This window comes from Coptis chinensis, chromosome 8, assembly GCF_015680905.1.
Source record: "Coptis chinensis isolate HL-2020 chromosome 8, ASM1568090v1, whole genome shotgun sequence".
Classification (NCBI taxonomy): domain Eukaryota; kingdom Viridiplantae; phylum Streptophyta; class Magnoliopsida; order Ranunculales; family Ranunculaceae; genus Coptis; species Coptis chinensis.
This window is the reverse complement of record NC_141463.1, coordinates 12,184,536-12,209,704: the sequence shown is the minus strand read 5'-3', so window position 1 is coordinate 12,209,704 and position 25,169 is coordinate 12,184,536. Positions and strand designations below refer to the sequence as shown.

Sequence of the window (25,169 nt, the reverse complement as noted above, 5' to 3'; positions counted from 1 at the left end):
TAGACACGTGTCAAGAGTTGATTGAGTCAAAACTAATTAGGGACACTATATAAAGACCGGATGAAGAAGAAAAGGGATTCATTCAATCATTCACTCAAAAACTATTGTAACAGGAGAGAGAAAGAGAGAATCAGAGAGACTGTAAGAAAACTCTATTATTGAGAAATAAAAAACTTTATTTCATTTCAATTTTATCTCATTCGAAACACTTTGCAATCAACTTGCACTGATAAGCTCGACACGCCTTCGGCTCGACACTACATACTACGTACAATCTCTTCGAACTTTGAAGGTACCAACCCAACTTGATTTTTGAGCATTATCACCAAACGGAAAAAATATCAAACTTGAATCCACAGTACGTGTACAGTCTAAACCTACAGTGTACAATCTAAACTTGAATCCACAATTATAGTCTAAACCTACAATTTACAATCTAAACTTGAATCCAACGGAGACTCGCAAAGTGGTTTACTCGACACTTTAATTTACATTGTCAAATGGTGATGTTAAATGATCACGACTTTTACTCTCCAGAGTCAGTGATGGCACATAAGTTTCCTTTCTAATGTAGGCAGCAGGGCCTAAATCCATTAACTGTCTAGGTACAACTAAAGTTCCACAACATACCACCAATCAGTTAATAGGCCTTACATTTAAAGTATAACCTACTTATCAAAGTTCTTGCTACTAAACTGTATCAGAAATCTAAATTATATATAACCAGTGTAATTCACCTTGTGATGTAACTCATTTGGACCACCAATTTCATCTGTAAAGTGTTGTAGGCTTTGCCCACTTCATGGTTCATTAGAGCATGCAAAACTGATAGATGAATTATCGTATTCTAAAAATCATTGGAAAAACAATTACAACTAAAAAGAGTACTTCATAATTTCAAATCATAAGAAGAAAAACTCAAATATAAACAACCAAACAAAGCTCAAATCAACGAAAACCTAATCATAAAACAAATCAAATATAAACACCAATCAATATATGTTTCTTGCTTACTGTAAAGTAAAAATAAGCATACCCAAATAGAATAACAATACAGAAGAGGTTCTCCCAGATTAAACAAGAAAAACAGACAACATGAATTTGCTTTAGCCTGAAGCAGATGGGAGAAAAGCAGATGGAAGAGTGAGCTCTGAAAGAAAAAAAAAAGGAGTGACGCAAATTCCTTTTGAGGAAATTCCTTTGTGCGTTGCCTCTTGCAGAGTTGCAGAGTTGCCTCTTGCTGGAGCAGAGTTGCCTCTGAAAGTGGTAAGCAACCAAGGTGATAGAACCTTTTGAGCCCACTCTTGCTGGATTATAGAGTGTGATTGGTTTTCTTTTGTTGCTGAGAAAGACATTTTGAAGGCATTGGCTGTGGAGGCACGGCTACTGGTGGTTGGTGCTCAGCAGTTGGTGAGGGAGTGACGGCGGCAGGAAGAAAAATAGGGCATAAACTGTTTTGCTTCAAGAATATAAGGAATGAAGATCCAGTAGGTCCAAGTATTGGATGTAAGAAAGCATACTCTTTAGGAGCGGCTGATTATGCCATGTCACAACTTAGAAAAGATAATAGTAACCACTGGATGGAGGCCCTGCGGGCCCCACACCATTGTGTTTTATTAGATAATAGATAGCTATATTGCTTACACCAACTCTCTCGTTGATCATTTCTGAACTTACTACTTAATTTGATTTTGATTGTGATGGCTAACGGTAGGAGAGTGAAGAGTAGTCAGTGTCATTGTAAAGAGATATTTTGTCATCACTTTGGGGTATGTTGTTGTTGGCATTAAAAGAACAACAAATTGAGGAATCAGAATAAGAAAAATGAAGTAACTACCCATTATTAAGACAAATGATACCAAAGTTTTGAACTTTGATGCTATCGTCATTCTTAAAATACCAAATGTCATTTTCGTATTGGTTGAGGTAATGAATGAAAAGCGATCTCCACTTTGGCATCACAAACCAACAACAATCAAATTGCAGTGGTTCGTTTTCATCCATACGTAATTTAGGACGGAAAAGTGGAATACATAACTGCATCGATTACCCTTGCTTCAACTCCAGGCATTACTGCTCCTCACTAATCACTATTATTCCACTAAACACACCGTAAATGCCATCAAAATTACAAGTTCAGAAGGGAAAATTTCATAGGTTAAAAAAAAAGAAGAATAAGTAACAATCACGTACAGAGAAAACTGACTGGAACTTAGAAGGACCAAGGTTGCGTGCCCACTGCACAGTGCTTCATTACCTCCTCCAGCGATGCTTATAGAAAATCACTTAATCACCAAAGACGACTGTTAGTCACAGATGTTAAAAAGTCATATTAATTAGGGTTATGACATATAAGATAATAGAATACATTTCTATCAATACATAACTATCAATGATGAAAGGAGAAGCTTCATATTTTCAAGATACACAACTATCAATACATTTCTGTAAATTTCTCCGCATGGTAGAGCATTTTATAAGCGTTGCTACAGCGTAAAAACCATTTATATTAAACAGTGGTATATACAGAACTATATAACAGAGTTTTTGGGCTTGTAGAACAGCTCTTATTAAATATTCGGAACCAAGTGTATCAACATATAGAATTTATAAGGACAACAAAATGCTTCAAGCATATCATAAAAAAAATTGCGGACTTGAAGTGCTGTGCTTTTCGCACATACAACATTAAATTCAAAGTTCCAATTTCCAGAGGCATATCAGAATGGTCCTAAGGTCTTTTTCTTCGGACTTCCACTAACCGAGATCACAATATAGGAAGTAACATTCTTATAAAAAGAATTGCAAGTAACTTGAATAAAATTAGCTAAAGTACAAAATGACAACGTTTTATCCCAAAATTTCTGAACTTTTGCCTTAGGAATAATATGCACTGCGACCCATATAGCTTTAATTTTGGAGCAAGGTCCTCAGTGACAAAGTCACGACCAAGAACCATTCTTCCAATCGCCAGAAGATCCCAATATCTATTAAAGGACGAGAACAATGGCCCCACTCGCTTTGATTCTGTACAAAGATCCAACAAGAAGATGAATAAAATATTAACCAAGGTGGCGACTGCTTTTAGGGGTCACAAGATTGATTTTTGAACCAACAGGGTGCACGAAGTAGGTGATACGAACAACCCAAGTAGCAGGGAGGCAAGGAACAAAAAGTCTGGATAGGCTTACACAATACACATGTCCGTGACAATAAAATACTAAAGCAACGATGTGATTATATATCTACGTATCGAAATATGGTATATGCACACTTACAGTTTTTCTTGGACTACTCTACACATTACGGGCCATTCAATCAGGTAATTGTCCATTAAAAGTAATGGGGCCGAACTAAGTGGAATACCTTGGCAACTTTAGTATACACCAAGAAAAAAACTGGAGATGAGAGAAAGATGAAGACCAGTTAATTTTTACAGACAATTGAGAATAATCAACAACTCTAGATCCTGTGCAATCACTAAAGAGCAATACAAATTGCATAAACTAATCTTTCATGCAAATTAAGTAAGCTAATAACGCAGCAGAAAATAACACAGAATAACCTAAATGATGTTACACATTTCATGCTAAACTAGTCAAAACTACCTTTGTTATATTATTGGCCAAAGAGAAATCTGCACTCCCAAGATCAGCATCAGACAAATCAGCCCCTGAAATACGCAATACAAGTAACTTCAGTGACAGGTTATTTGTTGCAAATACAAGTAATTTTTTGAAAAACAAAAGAAAAGAAAAAAATGTTATTTGGTGCAAACACATGCACTCACACGAATTACCATTATAATGAATAGCATAGACAGTCCAACAATCCATATTTTTCATTATTCTGCAAATGTGAACCAGAATAATAGTACAAGTAAATTATATTACCTCCTTGCTAATCTACCAACATTCTTTGGAGAAAAGAGGCTGCCCACTAGGAATACCGAGTAAAACCAACGTTTAACTTCCACCAAAATAGGCCTACAAGTTTCTTTCTTGGGGTCATAATAAACCAGAGCATTCACCCCATACTGCACGAGAAATTCACCATTCAATAGTTTTGTCAGACAAGGAGTTAATGCATCTGACAAAGCACCTGTTAGTTCTGGGTTGAAAACGTACACCTTAGCCCAAGAACCCTGCACTCCATAGTCTTTCATTACCCAGACCTCAAAGTATTTGTCATCCAATTTCCTCTCACAAGTAAAACAGAGGCGTTCTTCTATCACTGCCAAAGAGATACTTATATTCGGATCCAAACTAATTTCACCTGAGCTGACTATAGGAGGAAGTTCGATTTCATGGACTTCCTCTGCAGCCAAATTAAAAGCAATAATTGTTAAGGGAGAGCCATCCACAGATGAGATCCAGTGGAGATGGTTATTCACAAGCCTGCCACATGGATATGGATATCCAATAATAGTCTTTGGAACACCATTTTCTATCCTTCTCCACCTGCTTGAACCCAAAGTAAACACCTCACCCCCATTTCGGCCATGGTAAAAACGGATGACTTTGTACTCACTAGTACTAGAATCAAAGACAAAAGCAGACAATTGAACGATTTCCAGTCCGTGAGGTCTTGGGAGCGTGATGTGTTCTCCAGTAATAGGGTTGCAGATATAGTAAAACACGGGATAATCACAGAGCAAGGGATCTTCTGAAAGACAAAGTAAACCGTTGGCAAAACCAATTATATAAAGTTTCGGTTGAAATGTGGGTTCATCAAGAAAATCAAGAAAGTGGACTGGTGCTGAAGTGTCAAGATTATCAAACACCTGATGATCTATAAACCCAAAAACACCCTCAAACAAAATGCAAAGGACAACACAAGGGGAACAACGATTTTGGATTACCCATCTGTAATGAGTTTCGGCGAAATCGAGGGTGGCGTGCTAAATTGTACCAGGTTTTGCATACCAAACTGCATTGAGAGATGAGGTCTTTCAGTGGTACGCGACATAGGATGTTGAGGATAATATCACTCGGTAGCTTTGAGAACAACTCTCCACTTAATTCTTGCAAAACTTGGAGGTCGATTTCTTGTTCATCTTCTCTTTCTTCATCCTTAATACTTTCTTCTTCAACTTCTTCTCTTTCAGGATCTCTTCCTTGGGTTTGGGCGCTGCGATGATTAGAGGAGAACAAAGCATCAATGAAGCCATAATATATCATCACAAACAAAAAGTTTCCATAACCACCAAACCATAAGACCAACTGATTATAGCTCAAATGTTGTCAGCTAGAACTAAAAAAGATCTTTATTACGAGAGAGACTAATTCAATGATTTTGGGGTAGAACCTAAGTCACATTGACATGGATACGAGTGTTGGTGTCCGACATAGATACGGTGTATCCGACATGATGACCTATATGAGTAGGACACGGGGATACAGATAATTAAAAAGAAAACTGTTACTATGCTTTAGTTTACATACACAACTAATTCTTGGGTTCAAAATATTATGAAGCGCCTTCTTAAAAATAAATATCTATGAAAGTGGCTTATCATGAAGTCCTATCTATGCTAACAAGATATTTTCCTCAGTAATTTAGGGTATAGAAGAACCTCTAGTTTGAAAAATTGTACGGACAATGTGTCTGTGTTTCCGACACGGATGTTTTTAAGAAAATGAAGTGTCCATGTTACTTACTGTAGAACTTTACCAAACAGCAATAAAACACAATACTAGCATAGGTTTCTATAAAATGCACAAGATAAATCTTAACTACTTTAAAAATTCCAGTTCCCCTACAGTAATGCAATAGTACTATAATATTTTTTTATGAGTGACTCTTGGTCCATTTTTTATGAAAATTTTGCCCCTAATTTTTTTGAACTTAGTGACTTTTTTGCCCCGATCTTCTTTTATGACTGTTTTGCCCCGATCTCCTTTTATGACTGCATCAGACTAGTAGTCTATAACTTTCAATATCTTGCAATTAGAATTCATGAAAAAAAGGCCTTATATATACTGTGTTACCTCATTGCTAATCTACTAGCATGATTGGGTGAAAAGAGGCTCCCGACTAGGAATTCAGGCACAAGAGAACGATAGTCCGAAGAGCGCATGAAGATAGGTCTACAACTTTGTTTCTTGATGTCAAAATACCCGAGATCACTGTCTCCGTACGGAACAAGAAATTCACCGTTCTTCAGTTTTACCACATTGTAGGGACCATGCCGGGAAACAAGAGAATTGCACACTTGTCTGTTAAAAAAACTGTATTCCTTAACCCAATAACCCTGCAAACCGTCGTAGTCTATCATCACCCATATCTCGAAAGTATCCAGAGTTGGCTCACCAATTAAGCAAAGCCTTTCTTCTATAGCATGCAGACTGATTTTCTGAATATTGGGCTCTGGCATATGAAAAGGAGACTGAATCTCATGGAATTTCTCCAAAGCCACATTAAATACAACAATCTTATCTAATTCATCTGAAATCCAATGTAGATTTCCTTTCACGAGAATTCCAAACTGTTTGAAAAATGGTGGAACAACACCTTCTAACCTTCTCCACCTGGTTGTACCCAAAGTACATACTTCACCCCCGCAATTGTGGTGGCGAACGCGAATAACTTTGTACTCATTATTAACGATATCATAACCGAACGCAATAAAACCAACATCCTTAAAGATACAAGTATCAGATGGGAGCGCAACATGGTCACCAGTAATTGGGTTATAGATAACGTACGACCTTGTATACCTACAATGTTTAAAATCTTCAGCAACACAAATTAATCCATTTGCATATCCTATAACCATAAGTTCATTTACAAGTCTTTTTAACGCAACTCGTTCGACTTGAGCAGGTTCAAAATTATCAAAGATCTGACTATCAATCACGTACATGTGAGAAGCTTGAGTATCAGTAAGGATAAGAAAAGGGGAAGAGTTGTTTTGGATTGAGAAGTGGTAATGTATTTGAGCGAAACGAGGGTGGAGGATTAGATTGTACCAGGTTGTGCATACCCATCTGCATTGAGATAAGGATTTAAGAGGAATCCTAGGGAATATGTTGTTTTGGATTATATTAGTTGGGAGTTTTGAAAACAAGTCTCCACTCTTATTTTCAGTGAAACCTTGTAATACCATATCCAAACACATTTCTTCAGGGTCTATTCTTTTCATCGAATCTACAAATGAAATCAGAGAAAACATCAGAAATGTCGACGTCAGACCATTTCAATACATATCAATCAGATGTAAAAAATAATAATAATAATAATTGACCAAAGAATCTGACTTACAGTTTGGTCGGCTTCTCTCTCTCTAAAAGACATGGCAAAACAAACTTTTATATACTTCAATTTCTAGGCCCATCCCAACTCACTTAAGTAGACAGCTGGACAAAACACTGTACATTCGGACAAAATTTCATCCGCGTGAAGAACTGAGGTTGACCTTTGTTCTGACTTCTGAGGCCCATAACGATGTAAAAAACCAAATTCCCTCCAAATAATTCTTCAAACAAATGACACTTTACATGCCCCTCTTTAAATCATGCACAACCCCAAGACTAGTCTCAAAACTCCACGCCCATCTAATCATTTCCAGCCTACACAAAGACATACTTGCTTCAACTAAACTCATTGAGGCATATTCTCAAATGGGTAACATGCAATCTGCTCAACTACTTTTTAACACATACCCAAACCCAGATTCTTTCATGTGGGGTGTACTCATTAAGAATTATGTTTGGAATTCTTCTTTTAAAGAAGCTGTTTCATTATATCATCAAATGGTTTATGCCCAACCTTATATTTGTAAAAAATTTATATATCCATCTCTACTTAAAGCTTGTTCAGGTCTTAGTGATGTAAATACTGGTTGTAAGTTTCATGGTAGGGTAATTAAAAGTGGACTTGAGTTTGATAGAGTTGTTGAGACTTCATTGCTTTGTATGTATAGTGAGTTTCGTAGTTTAGATGCAGTTAAAAAAGTGTTTGATGGAATGTCTGTAAGGGATGTTGTAGCTTGGAGCTCAATGGTATCGAGCTATGTTCGTAATGGACGGGTTTACGATGGATTGGGTTTGTTTAGAAAGATGGTTTTTCAAGGGGTTGAAGTTGATTCGGTTATATTGCTGAGTGTGAGTGAAGCTTGTTATTTGTTGTGTGATCGTAAACTTGCAAAGTCTGTGCATGGTTTTATTGTGAGGAGGATGATTGAGAGCAATGAATCTTTGGAAAGTTCTTTAATTGTTATGTATGGTAAATGTAATGACTTGGATAATGCAGAGAGGATATTTAATAGAGCATCTTCCCGTAATATTGCTACGTGGACTGCAATGATTTCCTGCTACAATCATTGGGGTCATTTCCGAGAAGCATTACACATATATGTTGATATGCAGGAGAGTAATGTTACGCCCAATTCAGTAACCATGGTTGGTGTCCTGCTATCTTGTTCTCGGTTGGCTTGGCTCAGAGTGGGGATGTCAGTACATGGTTTTGTTGTAAGGAGTGGTATAGATCTTGATTTAGGTTCTGTCGGACCAGCATTAATAGACATGTATGGGAATTGTGTGAAGCTTCAATATTGTGAGAGAGTGTTTAATTGCATCCAAGAACAGAAGATTGTTTCATGGAATTCACTCATAGCGGTCTATGCCCAGAATGGTTTGTCAGAGGATGCATTGAGACTCTTTGTCCAGATGCGTATACAAGGGATGTTTCCTGACTCCTTCACCCTGGCAAGTTCTCTCCAAGCTTGTGGAAAAATCAGTAACTATGAATTAGGCAGTCAAATCCATGGTCTCGTTGCCAAAACAGGCGTCGGCTCCAATGAATTTGTTCAGAACTCTCTCATAGACATGTACTGCAAATCCTACTCTGTAGATACTGCATATAAGGTTTTCAATGAAGTGCAAGAGAAAAGTCTTATAACATGGAATTCCATGATTTGGGGATTCACTCAAAGTGGCGATGCGGCCGAAGCATTGAACCTCTTGGATCAGATGCATTATCAAAACCTTGAGATGGACAAGGTGACATTCTTAAGTGCGGTTCAAGCTTGTTCGCATTTGGGATATTTGGAAAAGGGAAGACAGTTTCACCATAAGCTCGTGATCAGTGGTCTAGAGAAGGATTTTTATGTTAACACAGCTTTAACAGACATGTATGCAAAGTGTGGAGACCTTCCAATGGCGCAGAGGGTCTTTGATACCATGTTAGAAAAGAGTGTGGTATCCTGGAGTGCCATGATAGCGGGCTATGGAAATCACGGTTGCCTTGACAATGCTATCTCACTTTTCTCTCAAATGGTTGGTCTAGGAATAAAGCCCAATGAGGTGACTTTCATGAGCATTTTATCTGCATGCAGTCACGCAGGTTCTGTTGAAAAGGGGATGTATTATTTTAATTTGATGAGGGAGGAGTATTGCATTGAACCGGAGTTAGAACACTTGATTTATATGGTTGATCTTTTAAGTCGAGCAGGTGATCTTATCGGTGCACTTGAGTTTATAAAATTTATATCAGTTCCAGCAAGTTCCAGCATTTGGGGTGCTCTGCTTAATGGATGTCGTATCCATGGTAGGCTGGATATGATCGGAAGCATTCAGAGAGTTCTGTTAGATCTTGAAGCAGATAACTCGGGATATTGTACATTGCTGTCTAACATATATGCTGAAGGAGGAAAGTGGGATGAGTTTGGAAAGTTGAGGTCGATGATGAAGAATGTTGGTCTCAGGAAGGTACCTGGATACAGTGCGATTCAGATAAATGGGCGGATATCCAAATTTGTCACAGGAGATACATCCAATCTTCAAACAAATGAAGTTAACAATATTTTGGAAAGTCCAGAAATTTTGGCACAAGATTCTCATTGTCTTGACAAAGGTTCAGAAGTACAGACTGTTCATGCGAAGCATAATGCAATCTCATTTGGGAGTATTAATACTAGTCCGGGGACTACATTAGACATCTCAAAGAACCTTCGGGTTTCTGTGGACTGTAATAAATTTACAAAATTTACTTCTAAGATAACAATTAGAGAAATAATCACGAGAGATTTGAATTGTTTTCATCATTTGACTAGTGGTACTTGTTCTTGTAGAGATTCTTGGTGACATTTTTGGTTACAATCAGCACAGCAACTGTCTTTTGTTGTTTGGGAGTCTTGATTTATCAACTTGTAATTTCCATGTGATATGCCCTCACTGTAGCTGTTGGGAGCCGTTGGAAATTCGTGCATTGATCTTGGAGGAAAATTCAAAAGCTCGCAGCCGCTGGTCACTGGCTGTAAGCAAGATCCATGTTTTTGCATTTTCTCGTTGGTCACATCAGATGGCGATGCAATTTATAAGAAGAAATAGTATGTTCAAATCTTACATTAACCTCCAAGGTATAATTGATATTGACTAAATTAATACCCGAATCAAATCATAATCCTGCCAGTCAACAAGTCAGAAAACTTGAATCCAACTCAAAAAAAGGTGAAGAATGAAGAATGAAGGAGGTGAGAGCTGGGTACAAAGTTTCTGTCTTTAGTTGCAATGGACGACATCAGATTGGCGAAAGGCCAGAGAGAACTTATTTTGATTTTTTGAGTTCCCATTCTGTAAAGCCGCTGCAACAGCCAGAACAACAATAACCCCACAGAAAGAATACACTTGTATACCCATGGCGTAATGTATGACTTTGTTCATCTTATCTCAACATTATTGAAGAAATTATATCATCAAAACCAGGAAAAACATAATTACACATAGGTAGGCATTTTTTAAGGATTATTGCACCAATTAAGTTTAATCAACAATGGCAGGTGCCAAAGTCTAAAACCTTTGGGTTGATACTGTACGAGCTCAGCCGTTCATCGTTCGATCTCATTTAAAATATTATCCAACAAAAAAAAAAAACCATTTACAATTTAACTTTTTTTTTTGTGTACTTAGGAGGAAATCCTAATTTCCGATCTAGTAGGGGTGAATTCCTAATTGGCTCATCCGAATTTCCGATTTAGTAGGGGTGAATTCCTAATTGGCTCATCCAGTAGGAGTGTAATACTGTAATACTAGTTAACCCTTATTATTACTATTCTTAAAATAAAGCACCATAGCAACAGACCAACAGTTTCCCTACTTACTGTAAGATAGGACTATGGGCCGATTCGAACACCCTAAGTATTCCTGTGTATCTAATGTTGCGTGCTAAACGTTGCGAGAAGATAGCTAGTTAATTTATCAGATGTGGATCTAAATCGTTTCATTTCTATTTTAATAGTGCATGCATGATTGCATAGACTTAATATACTTAAAATTTTAGTAGTGGTTAAGAGGTTAATATATTAGTTGACGTATCCAGCATCCACGTGATTTGATACATTTTGAGGTGGGGAGGACACATTAGTGAATATAGTTTCTTTTATAAATTATATACCGCCTGTTACTGAATACGGTAATACAGCAGTGGCAGTTTGATTCTGCAACTGGTTCTCATATATCTGTCAGTTCCCAAATTAACACTGATGACCATTGTTGTAAACGGTTTGCTCTTTGCTCTAAAAGCTCCAACTTGTAGAGAGAGGTCTGGACATTCAACATATGGTGGACACGTACCATACCACAAACATGGAGTGAACTCACAAAAATATAGAGTAGACTAGCTAACTCCCCCACAAGAAAACCACGGGTCACACACATACGACAACAACCTTACAATTGTAATTTTAATTTGGTTCTAATGTAAAATATGTTCTTCATCACAGTAGTCAAATAGGGAACAATTTTTTGAATTTGAATGTACGATTAATTCACTCTTGTAAAGTTCACTCTCGTTCGATAATAGAGTATCAATAAATGAAGAGACATAAGGTAGATATAGTTGACAGAGAACTCCAAAATATGGATTATTTAAAAAAATCATTTGCATAAGCATTTTGGCAAACTGTCTCAATTCATCAAAATTAGGATCACCTGGAAAAGTTTGTTTCGCTCAACCTATAAAAGTCATACAACACCTCAAGCTCATCCCCAAAGACCTGTTGGAATCTCTTTGTTGTATTTCAATCTACTTAAGAGTAAGCAAAGTAGAGGTGGAGAACATTGAGTGTTCTCTCCACTTTTATGCGTGGAAGATAGTCCCACATTGCCTAGCCACCACTAATCTTGTGGGCTTTCTGTGGGTAGTGGTTTGGCTATTGCCTAAACTTGTTTTGCTTTTGGAAACAGGTTAGGTTTCTGTTTCTATTCCTAGTCGGTTTCCTATACTGTTTCTAGGAACCGACCCTACTCCTATATTATCGACGCCTTGGTTGTTCACTGTTCGTCTATTGTTCCTTCTGTTCTACTCTAATTGCTGTTTCATACAACTATTCTAACAAGACCAATATGGCTTTAGAGGGAAATCTCTGCGCAAAGCATGTATGTGTAATAGGTGCAGGACCTTCAGGTCTAATGGCAGCAAGGGAACTAAGAAAAGAAGGGCATACTGTAGTGGTCCTGGAACAAAACCATGAAGTTGGAGGACAGTGGCTCTATGACCCTAATGTTGAAGGTGAAGACCCCTTGGGAAAGGATGGTGTTCTGATGGTTCATAGTAGTATCTATGCTTCCCTTAGGCTTACTTCACCTAGAGAGATAATGGGTTGCACTGATTTCCCATTTTTGGCGAGAAAAGGTAGAGATACGAGAAGATTTCCTAGTCATGAGGAACATCTTTTATATCTCAAGGACTTGTGTGAATGGTTTAGGTTGAGGGACATGATAAGGTTTAATACTAGAGTTGAGTATGTAGGTATGTTGAATTTTGCTAAGTTTGGCAGTGATAAATGGCTTGTAAGATCTAAGGATATTAGAGGTCAGAAAGTTTTTGAAGAGGTTTATGATGCAGTTGTTGTGGCTACAGGTCATTATTCTCAGCCAAGGCTGCCTAACATCAAAGGTATGCATACGTCACGCTGAGGACGTATTTAGCCCCACTTAAGCTCTTAGGAGCAGCACTTTCCTAGGCACCTGCATGTTGAATGTCTATCAGCCAAAATTTGTATACTAACCGTAAGTAGGTACACTATGTTCACATTGAGCAACATAGCATAAATCTCTTAAAGGCTTAAAGTATGGTGACTTTGCACAAATACTGTATATATTTGTGTTTTTTAAGTATCACTTGTATATGCTCTTTGCTAGTGAATGAAGATAAAGGTTCACTTTCTTCCTTCCCCTGAAAAATGTCCAGTTGTGCATTTTTTTTCATGATGGTCCAGGTATGGATACATGGAGAAGGAAGCAAATGCACAGTCACGCTTACAGAGTTCCTCAACCATTTGTTGATGAGGTCAGAATTTCATTATTGTATTTAAATACTGATAGTTAGATTATTACTGGGTACGCGAGTTGTGAATGGGATAAAATCTATAGAGCATTTCCCAAACTGGTTTTTGTATAACAACTTGTTTGAATTTGACATCCAGGGTATGACTTGGTGAGATTTATATTTAGTTAATAGTTATGTATATTAGTAATGACCACTCTTTCTTTAGGGAAGCAGTATTCAGTAATGGCCACACTCTATCCCCTTGAAGCCCAATTGTAATCAAATCAATTTAATTTTTTCGTTCAGTGTTTTATTTTATAAACAGATTTTTGTATCAAATACTTTGTCCTTCAAAGTACTGTTAAACGTTTTCCACGTATAGGTTGTGGTGGTGGTTGGAAATTCTATGAGTGGAACAGATATATCAATGGAGCTTGTACATGTAGCAAAAGAAATTCATCTTAGTGCAAAATCCCTTGAAATTTTAGAAGGCTTAACTAAAGTCATTGCGAAATATCAAAATTTACATCTTCATCCACAGGTATACTAATTGATCACGTTCATAGTAATTAGTATATAGATACAAAAGAAAACTAACCATTCATTTAAAAGAAAATGCAGATAGACTCCCTGCATGAGGATGGAAGGGTGCTCTTCGTGGATGGAACTTCAGTCAATGCTGATTCGATCGTGTATTGTACAGGGTAATTATCAGTGTGTACGCTAATGTAATTAATCATTAGACTATTTGTATTGCATTTAAGATTGAAGCCATAAACAATACAAAAGCACAAATAATAGGCCAGTTATTTGTTGTGATTCTAACTACATGTCAACTATCTCGAATGATTGATCAATGCGCTAGGTCAAACAAGCAGCTCACATATAATTGTTGATCCAGCCATGCATCTTATTCGATATGATTGTTGGTATTTAGTATGGTAGTAATTATTGTATTAATACTGATGTAGGTATGAATATTCATTCCCTTTTCTTGATACAAAAGGAATGGTGGTTGTGGATGATGGTAGAGTGGGACCTTTATATGAGCACACCTTCCCCCCATCTCTTGCTCCCTCTCTTTCTTTCGTGGGTATCCCCAGAAAGGTACATACCTCAGTATACTTGTGAGCTTCCATGCATAATAACTCAATCTGAACATCAAAGGCAGAGCCATAGAGTACTTAATATCATATCCTTAACCAAACTGATTACAGTAAGTCAGTAACTAGCATATACATGCGGAATCCAGAAAATCGACTCCCTAAAGCGACTTCCTAATGACAGGCCACTTGTCAATTGTTGGAATAAGGAGTCAGTTTTAGAGTATATCTTCTGTGTCCATGATGTAAATCAACTTGTATCCCCTATACTCTATTTATATTTAATATTATTCACATTTTTCCTGCAAAAAAAAAATGTCAGTTTTAGAGAATCGGAATAGAAGTGCTCGACTAACTATAGGCATTCAAGCATGTTTTTTAAGTCTTGGAAGCGATATACCATACACTAACATAAGCATTGTTCTACTCTGACTTGTTGATGTAGGTTCTAGCATTGCCATTCTTTGAGGCACAAGCGAAATGGATAGCTCAAGTATTAGCTGGGAAAAGAGCACTACCATCATGGGATGATATGATGAGATCAGTACAGGAATTTTATAAATCAAGAGAAATTGCTGGTATACCAAAGAAATACACACATGAAATTGCCAGAGATTTTGAGGTAAAGACTTCCATTTATATAAGAGATTATATAACGGAGATTTTGAAGGGGGATGTAATTATTAGAGTCTGATCTTATTCCAAGTAGTCCGCCCAATCCAGTCCAATTCAAAGTTGGGGTAATTTTGTGTTCAGGTGTTTAACTAAAGTACTAGTACATGCTAACCGAAGTACTACTACATGCTTGCTTTGTAATTAAGTTGGCTAGCTTAACAGGAACTATTTTTCAATGCTAAGAGTTTAGTATTGAAATTTTGGAATTTGCCATTTTTATTGTTAATGGATTTAGGACTGGAAAGTACCAACGCAAAGGTAATCGAAATCATGCATCAAAATACATTTATCTTCAACGCAAAAACAAAATTTGCTTTATCATTGAATTAATGTTCCTTATTTAGCTTCTCACACCCAAAAAAATAAAACTAATGCATTATTGTTTTAATTTGCAGGCGGAATGTTTTAAATATGGAGAACGTTGTGGTTTCCCACGCTTAGAGGAGTGGAGGACAAAGCTCCTTGTAGCAACAGTAATAAGAGCTGCTTGCAACTTGGAAACATATCGTGATTCATACGACGAAGATCATGAACTTCTTCAAGAGGCTCATCAGAGCCACCATTTTACTCAGCTCGCTAATGAAGATTTTGATGTATAAATTTGTGTTTTCCAATTTGTTCCCTCTTTATGAGGACCCAACTGTTAATGAGGTTTAGAGGGGGCAAATTAATTAGTATGTTCCTCAAAACCCTTATAAATTATGTCAGAAAAAATGGAATTGTCATTAGTGTGATTGTCACTTAATAGTGGATTGTTAGATAGTTAGATGGTTTTTGTTTTGGGTGTTGAAACAAATCCGTAAAAGCATTCCTGCCAAAGGTTTTAAATGTTGGAAGAAACGGTGAATGCAGAACACTTTGGCGGATTTGTTTCAAATATAAAACATGGAAAACAATAAGCTCTATCCATATGGAGTGAATACTCTAGCCAAGGAAAAAGTGTGAACCAAGATGAGTTGAACTGGTGAGTTTGCTTTCCGAATCTGGTAGATGAATACTCTTTCTCACTAAGTTCAAGTAACCAACGCCCCTTTCCAAGAAAATCTCGTCGAACATCATCTTGTTGATTAACCGGGTAATTATATATTGGAGTACGTTTACCCGGATCACGTTCAAATAAAGATGTGGAGTCAACTTCTTCAACACTAACTCTTTGGGCTTGAGGAGAAGGTTCAATTTGCTCAATTTCAACAACCTGAACTTGTAAAGGAGGTTGGCCATCATATCTCTATCAAGTCTTGAAATATCAAGATTAGATATAGAAGTTACATCATTTCCCGGGGTGACATCTTTGGGTTTAAAGAAGGAAAACATGGTTTTCATTTTCTTATAAGCTTGATGTTCAGACATTCTTACCTAAGATAAATTATAATAATTTTGTAATCAATAGTTTGCTTTATACTTAAAACACAAAAAATAAAATATCACAATAATAACTACAATAATATTCAACTAATTAAATAAGACCAAAAAATTAAATGACAATCTAATACTCCAACATAAACTACAAGTTAACAAGGCAATAAGTCAAGTAGTCAAGTAGAGAACACATTAGTATTTGAAAATTGAAAAACAAAAACGAAATAAAAAATATAGGTATAATACAAAACAATTTACCTTAGGTAATGAATAGCCGAATATGAAATAAAATGATAAATGGATTGGGCGTGGAATTGGAACTGCCGACTGCGGAAGAAGACAATAATAGAGAATAAAATTTTCTTTTGTGAACAGTACAACACAAAGTGCTATTTTGTTTTTTGTTGAACTTTCTGTTTTTTTTTTTACTAGGATTGTGACTTGAGAAACTGGGATAGTGACTTGTGGGCCTATGGGCTAGTGGGCCGGGGGGATTGTGACTTGTGAGAAATGAAACCTCTGGGATTCTTTTTATTTATTTTTTTTTTCCGCTAATAGGAACAGGAAATAGGACAAGAACAAACTGGGATTGTGACTTGTTGGCCTATGGGCTAGTGTTCATACTAATATTTTTTTTGGGGGGGAAGTTTTGGGGGGTGAGGGGGGCTGTAGCCCCGGTCAGCCAACCTTTAGATCCACCCCTGGAAAGAAGTGTTCTTTTTTGCAACATGAAGGAAGTGCTCACCTCATAGGTCGGCGATGATAGCTTGTGAAAATTTCATGAATCCTTCTCGACATATAGATAATGTGTTAAATACATTATCTAAAGAAGAGGTTGTTAAGAACCGTTTGCTAGTCAAAGTTATTCTTCAGTGTATTCAATTTCTTGCACTACAAGGGATTTCTTTTAGAGTCCATGACGAGTCCAAAAAGTCAAAAAATGGTGAAAATTTCAAGGGAGTGTTGGGATTTGCAGCGATGTTGAATGACAAGGTTCCAGAATTATTAAAAGATGCTTCGAGAAATGCCACATATACCTCACATTCAATACAAAAGACACTTTTGCATATCTATGCTGATAAAGTGACAGAGAGAATTTGTGAGGAAATTGGTGATGCAAAATTTTGTGTCCTTGTTGATGAAGCACAAGATAATTCAAACAAGGAGTGAATGGCAATTGTTCTAAGATTTGTTGATAGAGGTGGTTTTGTTAGAGAATATTTTTTTGGTATTGTTGGTGTTAAAGACACTTGCGTTTTAACTTTGAATAAAGCTATATGCAATATCCTTGCTCGCCATAATTTGCATATTATAAATATGAGAGGTCAAGGTTATGATGGTGCTAGTGATATGCGTGGTCAATGGAATGGATTACATGTATTGTTTCTGAAGGAGTGTCCATATGCATATTATGTGCATTATTTTGCACATCGTCTACAACTTGCTCTAGTTGCGGCTTCTAAAGATGTTTTTGATGTTTGGTTTTTTTTTTTCCAAGTTGGCTTCCATTGTTAATCTTCATGTTGCGCCTAAGCGTAAACAGGAGTTGGAAGATACTTGGAAAAATGAAATTGATAAGCTAGTAGCTAGTGGTGAACTTGTTACTGGAAAAGGAGCTAATCAAGTTTCTACTTTGCAACGAGCAGGAGATACTAGATGGAGTTCTCATTTTGCTTCGTTTTGTAGCCTGAAAGAGATGTTTGATTCAATTTGTATAGTTCTTGAAAGCGTAATGAAGAACGGGTCAAGCAACTCTATGCGTGGGGAAGCTAAAAGTGATATTCTTGCAATGAAAAGTTTTGAGTTTGACTTTCTTTTTCATTTATTGCATAAGACTATGGGAATTACTAATGTCTTGTGTAAAGCCCTGCAAGAAGAGTCCCAAGACATTTTAAATGCTATCAGTGCTTAGTCTCCAGTACGAAAGCACTTCTTCAAGAATTAAGATGATTTTCTTGGGATGCTTTCCTTAGAGATGTGATTTTGTTTTGCAAAAAGCATGACATTGATATGCCTGATATGGGTGCTCGACACATAGCGGGTACAGGTCGTTCTTGCCAACATAAAGATTACATTACAATTGAGCATCACTACCACGTCGAGTTATTTAATGCTGTAATAGATTACTAATTGGTGGAATTAAAGAACAGATTTCCAGAAGAAACAATAGAGCTTCTTTATCTTAGTTCTGCTTTGGATCCGAAAGATGCTTTTAAGTCCTTTTACATTTATGACATTTGCAAACTCACATAAAAGTTTTATTGTGGAGACTTCACGAAACAAGAGATACATCATTTGAGAAGTCAATTGCAACATTACAAATTTGATGTGCTCAAGCATCCACTTTTTCAGAAATTGTCTACCATCTCCGAATTATGTCAAAGACTAGTTGAAACAAGAAAGATAAAGATATATTATTTGATTGATAGATTGATTCGTCTTGTCTTGATATTTCCTGTTTTCACGGCAACTACAGAACGAGCATTCTCAGCTATGAAATTACTTAAAACACGACTTCGCAACAAGATGGGGGATGAATTTCTTGCAAATTGCATGACTATTTATATTGAACGGGAATTTGCTAAAGAAGTTGATTTGGATGCAATAATAGATGTATTTGATAAGAATCCACACAGGTCAAAACTTCACTAGTGTGATGCTAATGTGCTATGTTATTCTTGCACATTTCTTTGTTATGTTTGTCTACGTCTATAGTGAAAACACTCTTTTGTCCATTTTGGGTATGGTAATAAAAGCGATAACTCTTTTGTTTATCAATGTTAGCTAATTATGAACTCAAATAGATATCCAGATAATTTTCAGTAGACATTGATTATTGGTTCCTAAAAAAATCTTTAAAGGTTAACTTCATGGCAGCCACCCCAAACCCCCCCCCCGATCTAAAATCCTGGATCCGCCCCTGAGCTCACATATAATTCTCAAGCTCTTACAAGTTTTCTTGATCCAGCCATGCATCTTATTCGATATGATTGTTGGTATTTATTATGGTGGTAATTGTATTAATACTTATGTAGGTATCAATATTCAATATTCATTCCCTTTTCTTGATACAAAAGGAATGGTGGTTGTGGATGATGGTAGAGTGGGACCTTTATATGAGCACACCTTCCCCCCATCTCTTGCTCCCTCTCTTTCTTTCGTGGGTATCCCCAGAAAGGTACATACCTTAGTATCCTTGTGAGCGCTCCTGCATAATAATTCAATATGAACATCGAAGGCAGAGCAAAAGAATACATAACATCCTTAGCCAAACTGATCACAGTAACTACTATATGCGGACTCCAGAAAATCGACTCCCTAAAGTGACTTCCTAATGACTTGCCACATATCAATTGGAATAAGGAGCCAGTTTTAGAGAATCAGAATAGAAATGCTCGACTTATTATAGGCATTCAAACAAGTTTTTAAGTCTTGGAAGCGATGTATGGTACTAATGGCAGTACACTAACATAAGCAATGTTCTACTATGACTTGTTGATGTAGGTTCTAGCACTGCCATTCTTTGAGGCACAAGTGAAATGGAAAGCTCAAGTATTAGCAGGGAAAAGAGCACTACCATCATGGGATGATATGATGAGATCAATACAGGAATTTTATAATTCAAGAGATGTTGCTGGTATACCAAAGAAATACACACATGAAATTGCCAGTTTTGAGATAGAGACTTGCATTTATACATAACAAAGAATTTGAAGGGGCTGTGATTGTTGGAGTCTGATTTCAGTCCAAATTGGATCTGAAGTAGTCAACCAAGTCCAGTCCAATTCAAATTTGGGTAATTTTGTGTGCGTGTTTATTTAATGTAGAACAAGTAGAGATTTTAGAAGAAAGATATGGAAATCTCGAATAGTAGAGAAGTGAAAAAGAAAGATAAAATATTTAGATGAACAATAACAGGTAGAAAGATAGATAATAACAAAGATAACTCAATTAAGAAACTTTTGAATAATAATCGAATCATAATAATTTTAATGGATTGGTTTACAAAATACTTGATAAGCCATATTTATAGATATGGTTTCTTGGACTCTAAGCAATGCAAAATAGAAACTACCTCTAATTCTAATTCGACCACAAATTAAGAAATAACTCAACTCCTAATTATAATATTCTAGAATCATCTAGAACATATGTATTCTATCCTACATCAATGTTAAGGTGTTTAAATAAAAGTACTAGTACATGCTAATCGAAGTACCATTACATGCTTACTTTGTAAGTTGGCATAAGTGCTTACAGTAAGTATTTTTCAATGCTAAATGAGTTTTAGCATTGAAATTTTGGAATTTGCTATTTTTAGTGCAAATGGATTTAGGACTAGAAAGTATCAGTGCCTAATCAAAATCATGCAAAATATATTTATTTTTATTGAAGAATGGGTATCCAACTTAAAACTAATTATTGAGAAGTGGAGTAGCCACAGGATTTATATATTGATTAGTTAGGCTTTAGACACCCGAAGTGGGATTATAATCTCAATACACCCCCTCACGTGTGGTGTAATATTGAGCCTAACACATGGACAAATTTTCAAACGGGAGATGCAGAGTAACATGGCTGGGCCAGAGAAATAGCCCACTCTGATACCATATTGATGAAGATGTACATCCAACTTAAAACCAATTGGTGATAAGTGGAGCGACCCAGGATTTATATATTGATTGGCTAGGCTTTAGACATCCAGGGCCAGCTCTGGGGCAAGGCCAACTAGGCGGCCGCCTAGGGCCCCCGAGTCAAAGCCCAATAATAAGGCCCCCATTCAGTGCTTGGGTATTGGGTTTATCTACTATATATCTAATGATTTGGATACAAAAATACTCACATATAGAGAAATTAGAATAGCAACCAACTACACTAAATAATTTTGGATGCTTATTAGGCATTTAAAATATTTTTGTAGCATAAACAATAGGTTATTTAGTCCCTTTTTAAGAATTTGCCTTGGGCCCCCACAATCTCAGAGCCGGCCCTGTAGACATCCTATGTGAGATTATAATCTCAATAATCTTTAACGCAAATTAAAAAATAAATAATATACCATGGAATTGATGTTCCTTATTCTGTTCAACTTCATTCTCACACTAAAAAACATAACTAATGCATTCTTTTTTAATTTGCAGGTATGTCTTAAATATGGAGAACATTGTGGGTTCCCACACTTAGAGGATTGGAGGAGAGAGCTCACTTTAACATCTACAAGAAGAGCTGCAGACAACTTGGAAACTTATCATGATTCATACGAGGACGATCAAGAACTTCTTCAAGAAGCTCATCAGAGCAACCACTTTACTCAGCTTGCTAATGAAGATTTTGGTCTATAAATTTATGTTTTCCAATGTCTTTAATCTTCAATGACTCAACATTAATTGTCCAATTTCCTCATTATGGCATGATCAAATTTATATATGTTTATGTCTTGAAATATTAATTTTTGTAAGTTTTAAACCATCAAATTTGTCTGTGCATTGACATGACTACAAAGCACATGCTTCAAAGTTAGTTATTGCATGAGATCGACCTAACAAAATGTCATAAATACCAAAGTTGGCGCATGTCCAAACGCTAGCGTGATCAACTAATGTCCTTGAAGTGTAATAGTAACAATTTTTTTTTTGGGATTTTTTCTAAGTTACCAATTTGTATTCATATGAAAAAGGTGTTACAAGAAGTTGGATTAATTAGGAGCATGTTTTTTAATTAACCTGTTTCAAATAAATCTATAATAAGTGACGTGATGAGATTCACATTTGGAGATCCAATTGGGTTTATTGTATATATATAATACTTGATTTTCTGTTGTTAGGCTAATTAAGATTATGCCTTGCAACTTGATCGATTAGCAGCAAAGTTGACTTCACGCCAAGCACGTACTTGATACGACCACGCACATGGCTTAGTCTCGACTTACACCTTTCCCACCTTAGTTGAACTTCTCATGGTGGTTATGAGGTGCCAAAAGCCATGACAACATCCTTTGAATCTTACTCTATCCATAGTCTATCCCATCCATTACTGAGTGCAACTTCGGCACTCTCTAGAATACTCATCACTTCTCCCACTCTTAAATTCCTACATTGAGGGACGGAATCAGACTTTAACAATAGGGGTGCTACAGTATCCTTGAGCACAATTTTTTTAAAGAAAATTCAACCTGTTAAAAGGTTGGTTGGTTTTACACTTTCACTATCTTGAAGATAGGAAAAGAAAGAGGGAGAAACTAATTTTTGAAGTCAGGAAAAGAAAGATGGATAAGCTAGTAATAGAGAATTTTCTTATTTTATTTTCCTTACATAATTTTGCTTTGTATATCACTATATCATTTTTTTTTTATTGGTAAGCCTGTTTTAAAATGAGATCAGTAACTCTTTGATGCTGGCGGGGTTCGAGTTTCAGACCTCTGGTATCATCACCAAAAGGTTTTACTGACTTTGCTAGCTATATATAATATATTTTTTTACACAGAAATTAGCGATGTTAGCCTTGGTGTAGGTTTTCCCCCTGCCTACACAACTTGAAGAACAACACACTGTTTTTGTATACGGCTCCATAGCCAGCTGGGTCTGGATTCCCTTAAGATGTACCGTCTGTGTTGATCTTTTATAATAAGGTGTGATACCTAGTTTCTAGCCTTTTTCTAAATTCGAGTTAACCAATCTAAGTAGTCTAGGATGATTTTTACGAGGGTGGGGGGGGGGGGGGGGGATGGGGTTGCTACAGTTAACCTTGAGCACAATTTTTTTTAAGGAAAATCAACCTGTTAAATAGTTGGTTAGTTTTACACTTTCACTATCTTGAATACATGAAAAGAAGGAGGGAGAAACTAATCTTGAAGTCAGGAAAAGAAAGACGGATAAACTAGTAATAAGGAATTTTCTTATTTTATTTTCCTTACATAATTTTGTTTTGTATATTACTATATCTAGCTATATATAATATATATTTTTTACATATAAAGTAGCCCCTGTTAGCCTTGGTGTAGGTTTGCCCCTGCATACACAAGACTTGAAGAACAACACACTCATTGTTTCTGTATACGGCTCCATAGCTAGCTAGGCCTGGATTCCCTTAAGATGTACCATCTGTGTTGATCTTTATAATAAGGTGTAATATGATAAGAGCCCAAAACTGTAGTTTTAACCCCTTAACAATATTACTTTTAGACCAATTATGTGATTAATAAATAAGAGTTAGTACTGTTATCGTGTTCTTATGTATTTCAGGCATTGGAGTCGAATATGTGTAGAAATACGTCCTTTTTGCGAGATAAAGGAGCAAATGTTGGTTGCTAAGAAGTTCTATGATTAAAGGCCAAGATTCAAGGAGAAAAAGCCTTTTTAAAGGCCGGTCAAAACTGAAAAGTCAAAGTCAACGTGGGCAGAAATAGCGCACAAAAGTCAGCAGAACTTCCGAAGCCCGTATCTTTGGACTCGGACTTCAGAATTAGGCCTACCTTATGTCAAAACGACCGGCTCAGAATGAGATTTCTAATGGTCCAAGCCTTGACCAAATCAGAGGAGCAGAAGTGGATAAAAAGGCCGTTGAAATCATTTTCAGCTGAAAACCCCTTTGTGGACTGAAGTAATGAGGTTTTGGACTTGATATTTCGGCCCAAAACATGGCTCCTCAGCCTATGCACGAAATTGTGGATCTAGTCTCTTCTATATGAAGAGACAAAGACTTCGCTCTTAAGTTAGTTAGTTTGGATCTAGTTATTTTTCATAGAATTAATTTTTAGAACAAGAAATTAGCTTGTAGAATCAATAACTTAGTTTTTATCTAGTGAATTATCAATAAATTAGTTAGAATAGTAATTTCAGTTTTTAGAATTCATTACTTAGTTCATTTCATTTAGTTTGTATTAAATTGATAATTAGTTATTCATAATCTTAGTTTTAATTTCAGTATTTATTCATTTTGAATCATCATACTATTGTTTAATTAGATTAATAAAGTTAATACTTATTCAATAATGACTTGTTCTATTTGTTCTTGTGTTAGAAATGATAGTGTAATGATTCAAGGCTAAAACCTCCATTAGAGGGGTTTGAGGAAACCTTGATGAAACTTGATTTCGATGAAATGGTCATAGTAATTTATTCTATTCTAGAAAGTAATTAGTTCTCCATGAGAATGAGTTTGATTGCTTCACATGTTGATTGTTAGTTGGTAGAGATTACCATGAACAATTAGGGATTAGAAAGACCCAATTGTTATGTGAAAACATTGCAATTCGGATTACAAAAATTATTCGTTAGTTTATTAAGTCGAATCAAGGTGGAATCAAATTCCCCTAATTCATTCTCTTATTGTTAATTTACATTTGAATTGTCGTCATTTCATTTATCGCATCTTGATTAGTTGATTCACCATCGTAGTCAATTTTAATTCCATTACTCTCACGACTTTGTTAGCTTAGACAAACTAGGAAACTTCACATCTAAACGACTAGGAGTGGAATGAATTCTCTACTCTAACCATATTGCATTGATAACGAGAGTAGAATCTTTGATATATAAGCAAGAAAATAGTTATAGTTTTACTTACATTTGAGTTTTATTTCTTATTCGTATGTAAAACTATCGTTTTTCCTTTTATCAAATGGCGCCGCTGCCATCTTGGTTGTGTTTAGTTTCATTTTCTTTAGTAATGTTAATCCTACCAAAGTCCCATTAAACCCACCCACCCATGTTTGGTTCTAACTATGGTTGTTTGCTTCAGAACTGATTTTTTTTCCGCAGAAAT

The 25,169-nt window shown here is 36.2% G+C and overlaps 5 protein-coding genes across 10 annotated transcripts; 4 read left to right on the top strand and 1 right to left on the bottom strand.

Annotated features, from left to right (window-relative positions):
* Positions 1–2,544: 2,544 nt before the first annotated feature.
* On the bottom strand, positions 2,545–7,311 carry LOC147479989 (uncharacterized). Its single transcript, XM_086579888.1, is given in 6 exon segments — positions 2,545–3,027; positions 3,609–3,673; positions 3,894–4,849; positions 4,851–5,130; positions 5,991–7,149; positions 7,264–7,311. Coding segments are annotated over 4 exon segments (2,373 nt in total). The 5' UTR covers positions 7,121–7,149; positions 7,264–7,311; the 3' UTR covers positions 2,545–3,027; positions 3,609–3,666.
* Positions 7,312–7,391: 80 nt separating this feature from the next.
* Positions 7,392–10,688, top strand: LOC147479988 (putative pentatricopeptide repeat-containing protein At1g69350, mitochondrial). Its single transcript, XM_086580962.1, has one exon. It carries the CDS (start codon positions 7,488–7,490, stop codon positions 10,083–10,085), a length of 2,598 nt encoding a protein of 865 aa, XP_086437088.1. The 5' UTR covers positions 7,392–7,487; the 3' UTR covers positions 10,086–10,688.
* A 1,273-nt stretch (positions 10,689–11,961) lies between these two features.
* On the top strand, positions 11,962–15,792 carry LOC147479987 (flavin-containing monooxygenase FMO GS-OX-like 9). 6 transcript variants are annotated; one of them, XM_086580413.1, is made up of 7 exons: positions 11,962–12,902; positions 13,222–13,290; positions 13,652–13,810; positions 13,882–13,973; positions 14,241–14,376; positions 14,818–14,994; positions 15,443–15,792. In XM_086580413.1, exons 1-7 carry the CDS (start codon positions 12,345–12,347, stop codon positions 15,644–15,646), a joined length of 1,395 nt encoding a protein of 464 aa, XP_086436539.1. In that variant the 5' UTR covers positions 11,962–12,344; the 3' UTR covers positions 15,647–15,792. The 6 variants fall into 6 exon arrangements, with proteins under 6 accessions (XP_086436539.1, XP_086436540.1, XP_086436544.1 ...); XM_086580414.1 differs by having other exon boundaries at positions 11,969–12,897; positions 13,220–13,290; XM_086580416.1 differs by having other exon boundaries at positions 11,979–12,902; positions 13,891–13,973.
* A 1,373-nt stretch (positions 15,793–17,165) lies between these two features.
* Positions 17,166–17,576, top strand: LOC147479986 (uncharacterized). The gene has a single exon (XM_086578537.1). The coding sequence runs from the start codon at positions 17,166–17,168 to the stop codon at positions 17,574–17,576; it is 411 nt and encodes a 136-aa protein (XP_086434663.1).
* LOC147479985 (uncharacterized) lies at positions 17,577–18,318 on the top strand. Its single transcript, XM_086578536.1, has 2 exons — positions 17,577–17,819; positions 17,905–18,318. The coding sequence occupies exons 1-2, from the start codon at positions 17,577–17,579 to the stop codon at positions 18,316–18,318; spliced, it is 657 nt and encodes a 218-aa protein (XP_086434662.1).
* The last annotated feature ends 6,851 nt before the right edge of the window (positions 18,319–25,169 follow it).